Raw genomic sequence first — 7,455 nt, 5'->3', positions numbered from 1 at the left:
GCTAAACTGCAATATATTGTGATTTCTACATCATTCTACATCATTTTATTTTTATTTTATTTCATTTAAATTCTTCTGTATTAAATGGTTTATATAATTGCATCACATCTTTTATATTTGTATTTGTATATATATTATAAGCTAATTATTATATATATAATAATATACATGATAATATATAGTATTTAATTGTAATGTATTCTACAATTATTATTATTGTTATTATTATTATATTGCTATATTTTAAATGGTCCACATTAGCTTATTATTGTGCTACATTTTGCATAATTGTTCTATAATAGTTTGTGATTTTTTAATTTGTTATTATATATTAAATACATATTTGTGTTTTAAATTACATTTTTTTGATTAAATTGTTTCATTTTTATTGATTTATTCTTCTATACTAAAGACAAGTTTTATATTTAAGACCACTCCACTGAATATCAAGACTTTAACCTTGTTAACATGTCTGTGTGTTGTATAACCCAGAAGATATAGCTTCAATGAAAGCAGTCTATATCATGGGTGTGCATTTCCGCTTTAAAGCTGCAGTGTTGGAAAGACTGTATCAAATAGACAGATTTAGACAACCAGGGTTTCTGATGTCATAATCATAAACAACCAATCCCTGTCACAATTTACAGGGCAGGGCTTTCCAGCTGCAGGGGAACAGTGGAGGTGTGTGGAGACAGGTGTGTGAACTGCAAAAGTGTAGAATTATATTAAAGATACTTTAAGGCATGTAGAGATTCGGTTCCTCGGAATTAACTCCCAGCTCTGTGATACTGATAAGGCGAGTTTTAAAGGCTGAAGTCAGTGGCCGGAGGGGACTTTAAATGTCTGTGAGCAGGTTTCTCAGAGGAAGTGCTGTAGTGATGTCGGGCGACAGGCTCCGCCTCTTCCTGTTAACGCAGAGCCTCCGCGGCGCCGAGGGGACGCTGTTGTCGTTTTGCTGTTTGTTGTTTTGCAGTTAGCTCTTACTTTGTCGTTGTGTATGGTTTTAATGTAGTTTTATTCGTCGTCAGAGCGGCTGCGGCTGTGTTTAATAATGTCCGAGTCTCCGGACACACGCAGTCTGGTGTCTGCGTCCTCGCAGGTCAATTTAATGGAAATAGAAGCGGTGAGTGCTGCTTTATTTGTGTTCTTCGTGTTAATTCATATTTATTCGTGTTGTCAGTTTGTTCAGACAGATTCTGGGGACGTTGTTTATCCGTATCAGGGGCAACAGCTCGTTTAGCAGAACATAAACAGTTTTTTCTTCCTCTGTCCTAGTCCTAATTACCCTTTCCACCTTAAATATGCCTTAAATGATGGATGGAGCATTTAAACTCTTTTGGTATCTAAGAACATTGAAAACATTGGCAGTCATTTCTTTGTGGTTTTCTCAGAGCTTCAGCTTTGTCTCTTTTTCTCAGAGATTCAACAGACACATTTCTTTCCCCAAAATATCCCACAGTGTCTGTAAAACTTTATATCATCTCTGTATTTATTCATGCCTATGCCACAGGTAGAAGATGTGATTCTGGTAGTAGATGTAGATGTTTGAGGGCTGGTGTGTGCTGCTGTTTCTTTGTGTTGTGTGCTGGGTATGTTTATCTAAGCTGTTTTGTGAACAGAACATAGGAAAGACTAAAGCCACATTTCCATTATGGGTGGTAATGTAAGTCTTTTTATTTTTTTGTTATTATTATTATTTTTGTTTTTATCACAGATTGATGACAAGGAGTTTGACATCCCTCAAGTGGACACGCCCCCAACCCTAGAGAGCATTCTGAATGAGGTGAGTTTGTGCCTCTGCTGCTAGTAGCTAGCTAACTGTTAATAGCTTGAACTGGATTCAGATTTATTGCACTGAATCTATTGAATGAACTTTCCAAATGTTGACAGACAACTAAGACATATTTGACTATTCGGTTTTACACTGGTGTTACAAGGCTAATGTAACTAACAACTTAGACACCGCAGTTTGGCATTGCATTAAGACATGGCTGAATTATACCACAGTCTTTGAGTTTTAGTGTACGTAAGCTTCCATGTCATGTCAGCTTTAGTAACCTTCTGGTTGCAGTAGACTAAAGAACCAAAGCCTTTAGACCCTAAACGTGTGTTGGTTGACTGGCTACTTTTAGATGAAGAGGGAATGCAAGGTTAAGAGTGGCTAACTCTGTCACTTTACCCTCATCAGACACACACACACACACACACGGACTCGAATCTTTATGAAAAGCAGGTTATTTTAAGGTAGACTCAAGTTGGAGTAAATTCAGTTGGGCTCTAGCGTGGCAAGGAATGAAGAACTGGGATTGAAGAACATGTGTGTTACGGGTTTTTGTTCCTCATTGCTGTTGTTTCTTCACTCAGAGTTGCTGTTTGTTTGTTTATTTATTTATTGTTTGTTTGTGTAGCCTGAGGATGAGGAAGAGCCCTTCATCCTGGAGGACACCTGTCTGCTGAACACAGAAAACATTGATGCTCATTCCTGCGAAACCTCCTCTCTCGCCAGCTCTGACAGTGGAGACCGAGCACACCTGAAAAGGTGACCACACACACATGCGCACATCAGTTTCTATCTTGAATTTACACTTTTGCAACACCCTTATCCAGAGTAAGTTTAATGCTATAACCATGATACAGTGGTAGACTAATGCAGCGTTGTTTGTATATCATGGTGTTGCTGCCTGAGCTGGGAATCAAGCCCATGTGGAGCATAGCTGCTGTGTCTGAAACCGAGGGCAGCACCAAGTATTTGTTACTAAGTAACATTATGCTACAGCAAGAGCCCTGTGTTACTGACGTTTAGAGTTGTAGGGCTCTCCGGGGCCGTTCAGCCTAAAACAAGCTTTAATGTGTGTTTTGTTCTTTAATGCAGTATTCAAATATTAAATCTCTCTGCCGCGTCTTCATTCCCAAGCCTTTGTCTGTAGTAGTTAGGTCAAGGGGAGTCTTTAATCCAGCAAATCGCTCTTTAACAACTACTTTAACACCGTCAGAGGCCAGTAGGCATGATAACAATCCAAAATTAGGTTTAGAATGATGATACATATTAGATTAAAGATAAAGCTATTAGAGTTAGAGATGATCTTGTGTCACATTTTAAATTTGTTTTGATGTCAGTTGTTGAAAACATGGGTGGAAATGCAAAGCAAATATAGAATGTGTGTGTGTGTGTGTGTGTGTGTGGTTCTGTAGAAGGAGGAAAGCTGTGGAGACTAATGCTACAGTCCACGGATCAGTTTTAAGACACAGTGTGCTGAAAGGCATCTCGGCTCAGATCGTTTCGGCTGCAGTGAGTATCATTCTTTTCTTGTACTGAGTTGCACTCTCACACTGCACTCTAAGTTCATGCTGTCGTAGAATATTTCACTCAAATCTACATCAGGTGCTTAGTCAGCCTGAATAACCCTAAAGAGAACCCATACAGAGAAATAATAATAATAATAATAATAATAATAATAATAATGGCAGTAATATTAGCACATTTCTAAATGCTTCAGAAAAAATGGAAAAACCTGTTTATGTAAAAGGGCGGCACGGTGGCGCAGCAGGTAGTGTCGCAGTCACACAGCTCCAGGGACATGGATGTTGTGGGATCGACTCCCACTCCGGGTGACTGTCTGTGAGGAGTTTGTGTGTTCTCCCTGTGTCCGCGTGGGTTTCCTCCGGGTGCTCCGGTTTCCTCCCGCAGTCCAAAAACACACGTTGGTAGGTGGATTGGCGACTCAAAAAAGTGTCCGTAGGTGTGAGTGTGTGAGTGAATGTGTGTGTGTCTGTGTTGCCCTGTGAAGGACTGGCGCCCCCTCCAGGGTGTATTTCCCGCCTTGCGCCCAATGATTCCAGGTAGGCTCTGGACCCACCATGACCCTGAATTAGATAAGCGGTTACAGATAATGAATGAATGAATGAATGTTTATGTAAAAAAAACACAGCAATAACGGAAGTCAGTGGGCAGTTTATGGAAATAAATGAAGCTGTCAATCATTTTATTATTATTATATTTCCCTTAAGGAAGAATTTGCAGACTGCTGTTTCCAGTACCTGTTTACAGTGGTCCCTCGCTACTTCGCGGTTCACTTTTCGTGGATTCGCTGTTTCACGGGTTTTCAATAAATATTAATGTATATAATTAATATATAATTAATATAGGATCGCTTGAAGCGCTACTTGCCGATGTGATATTGTAAACAACACACGATTGGTTGACTAATGGAAAGCGACCAACCAGAGAATGCTGCTCTGTACCCCAGTCCGCACTCAGCTACCCCTCTCTGCTTTTAAAATAGTGTACTTTATAGTGTACAACTACTAAAATAACGTGTAAATAATAAAATAAATATAGCATCCCTACTTTGTGGATTTTTCGCGGATAGGTGAGGGATCACTATGTGTTGTTTATTCTTTTAGGTCTGTGTCTAAATATTCAGTCAGATATTTATTTATTTATTTTTTTATTTATATCTAATACAGTGTGTGTGTGTTCATCGGAATGTCCTTGATTTTCTTCTCTTTCTAGGACAAAGTGGATGCAGGTTTACCCACAGCCATTGTAAGAATTTGTGTTGGGTTCAATTACAATATAGTTATTAAGTTATATTTATCTGCTAAAGTCTACTAAAGTGTATGAATATGCTGGTTGTGTTTGTAGACTGTGTCTAATGTCATTGCCGTAGGAACGTCTCATGGCTTGGCCCTTGTGTTTGGTAAGTGTCTTGAAATATATTCAATATTTCCTTTTCTTGTTATTTGTGGAGTTTATAATTAATTACATCATGATATTCAGAGGGTGTCATGGATGATGTAAAACACAGAACACTTCCATAGTCGCTGTCCAATGAAAAACATGTATCTCCCAAAAAATGAAATAAATTTACAGGAGGAAAAAAAACCTTCTTAACTTTCAAGGAAGTCAATGTAAAAAGATTTTATTCGATGTTATTTTGGAGCATATCTATTGGTCCATTCATCATAAACTTTAAACTAAAAATCCACAAAATGGAGATGTTTTAATTGTACAGCAATGCTGAGTTTCAATACAAAGAGTGGATTGTACAACTTTAGAAAAACAAAACATTGAGGTACACAGTGTTAAAATATTATGAAAAGTTGGTCACAGACATGAAATTTTAGCTGTAAATTATGGAAAATGAACCTGATTCTACCTCTTCAACAGTGGAAAGTTAGTGTGGTCCACTTAAAGATGATCAAGCGATATTGTAATATTAAGGTATACAAGATTAGCTTGAAACGTTGTAGTGTTTATATCTGCACTCTATCATCTCCCCTCCTGTTTAGCTTAAATACCCTGAACACTAATTGATGTTGATGTCACTGTTGTTTGATGCTGTTCTTAGTTTTAAACATCAGTTTCTGTATAATATCTATTATGTCCATTTTTCATTGATTTATCTATCTGCCTTTTAGTATATTTATGTACAATATTTCTGTGTTATTGCAACTTTTTATTCCACTTTTCTATTGTGTTTTAAATGCCGTTGGACTGTCTTTCTGTCTTGTCTTGGGTGGAACAATCAGGAAAAGGTAAAGTTACATTGTTGTTAAAATGTACAAGCCGCAGTAACCTTCTCCATTACCTTTTAAAGGGCTGTGAACTGGCAGCATGCGGCAGCATGGCTGTGGAGCTTGTGATAGGTTGCAGGAGAATGGTTTTGCAGTGGAGAGGATTTCTTCATTTGTAGCATGGTCACTGCTTGTCTTTTGGCTGCTAAGCTTGTGTGCGCTGATGTTTTGTTTTTGTCACCCCAATGTGTTCCCACTTTACAAAATAGTTCAAAGAAAAAAAAGTTAATTTGCGGAAGTTTCCCCAAATACAAAAGGTCAGCCAAGTCATATTTGTTTGCTGAAGTTAGCTGGAGCTACGAGGCTAATGTATCTAACTTACAGAGAGGTTTAGCTGCAGGCTTTAGAAAAACTAAGGGAAGTCTTGAGTGTAAAGGAAAGAACGGAATTGCTATACCTTAAATGTGCCGTGTTTAAAGATAAGGGGAAAAAAAGCTTGTGCAAACACACAGCAAAAAAAAAAAAATAAATAAATTGTGAATTAAAAACAGCATAAGTCCAATATCGAACAACGCTGTGTCAGCACTGGCCCTCAAGGGCTCAATGGTGTTTTAGACTTTTACCTATTTGTGCTAGCTAGAATACAGACTCTCGCTGAACACACAGTGCGTTAGTATGTCTATCTGGATATGAGTATCTGCTAAATGCCATATAAAATAATAGCCTGTATAAAACACTTTAGCAACTTGAGTCAGAATTGGCCTGATTACGCATTTATTTTAATCGTTTTTGGAGTGGCAATGTGTCCTCCAATGCATTTTATGTGCCATCTAACATCATGACCTCGCCGCACTAACGTTTGAGGCCGAATGTCAACAACTTCCCACAGCATATGCTCCAATATCTACTCTAAAGCCTTCTCAGAAGAACAGAGGCCACCACTTCTGTAAAGGCGAGGACAAATTTCCAAATAACAACTGTGATTTCAGAAGAATTGGGCAACTCTCAAATGACAAACATCTGTTAGCTCTTGGTCATAGCACATGGTCATCTTTAAAATTAATACGAAAGTACAGATGTAGATTGTGCTACTGTTTTTAGCAATGCAATGTACATATCTATATAAGCAAGTCTGTTTGAAGTTACCTAACCCCTCAGCGCAGTCGTCGGCATTGGCAGTTAGCTTTCAGCTACATTAGCCTTGTAGACACCTAACAGGTCTTGGCTGATGTTTGAAGACAAGGGGAAACTGTAAATTTGACTGTTTTTGTTGAACTAAACGTATAGATTTCTTTATGGCTGAGCATGTTACGGCCTTTTTGATATTCCCTGTGATCAGCAGGTGGCCTTGAAGGTGCAGTTAAATATTTTTTTCTCCACCTCCCTTGGCTGACTGTGATGTATGATTATTGTATGAAAAGAAAGAAAGAAAAAAAGTGTCACATATCTTTCCGTGCTTGGATGACACATTGCGACTGTCACCCGTGAAATTATTTTTGCTAGAGAATCTTTGAAAACCTTGCGCCTAGCCATTTATAGATAAAATGGCCATTTCACACCGTGACCCTGAACTGGATAAGCGGTTACAGATAATGAATGAATGACTGAATGGTCATTTCAGATCAGAACCAGGCGCTGAGGCTGTGTCTTGGTACCACGGCGACGGGGGCGGAGTATGGAGCTGTGTCAGCGCTCAGTATCAACCATGACTGCACACGACTGCTTTGTGGCTTCGCTAAAGGACAGGTGTGCAAACTTTTATTTATTTATTTTTTAAATACATTTTTGAAACTGATTTAAATGCAAACCCATACACAATTTGGAAAACGCTACCTTCTATTTCTATTACATGAGCTTACATACATCCATGTTAATAATATAATATCCTGTATTACAACCTATATCATTACATCACTGTCTCTTCATTTATAAATGTGA

At 38.2% G+C, this 7,455-nt stretch overlaps 1 protein-coding gene across 1 annotated transcript in view; it reads left to right on the top strand.

The window, feature by feature from the left end:
- The first annotated feature begins 881 nt into the window (after positions 1 to 881).
- Positions 882 to 7,455, top strand: part of vps8 (VPS8 subunit of CORVET complex) — a 93,628-nt gene continuing 87,054 nt past the window's right edge. Inside the window, exons 1-7 of the mRNA XM_066661001.1 lie at positions 882 to 1,123; positions 1,715 to 1,783; positions 2,409 to 2,539; positions 3,193 to 3,289; positions 4,514 to 4,546; positions 4,646 to 4,700; positions 7,139 to 7,263. Of these exons, the coding sequence (XP_066517098.1) occupies positions 1,052 to 1,123; positions 1,715 to 1,783; positions 2,409 to 2,539; positions 3,193 to 3,289; positions 4,514 to 4,546; positions 4,646 to 4,700; positions 7,139 to 7,263 (582 nt within the window). The 5' untranslated portion in view covers positions 882 to 1,051. The remainder of the gene's footprint in view (positions 1,124 to 1,714; positions 1,784 to 2,408; positions 2,540 to 3,192; positions 3,290 to 4,513; positions 4,547 to 4,645; positions 4,701 to 7,138; positions 7,264 to 7,455) is intronic.

This window comes from Hoplias malabaricus, chromosome 2 (genome assembly GCF_029633855.1).
Source record: "Hoplias malabaricus isolate fHopMal1 chromosome 2, fHopMal1.hap1, whole genome shotgun sequence".
NCBI lineage: Eukaryota > Metazoa > Chordata > Actinopteri > Characiformes > Erythrinidae > Hoplias > Hoplias malabaricus.
Note: the sequence above shows the minus strand (reverse complement) of the source record. Positions and strands in the feature narration are given on the sequence as shown.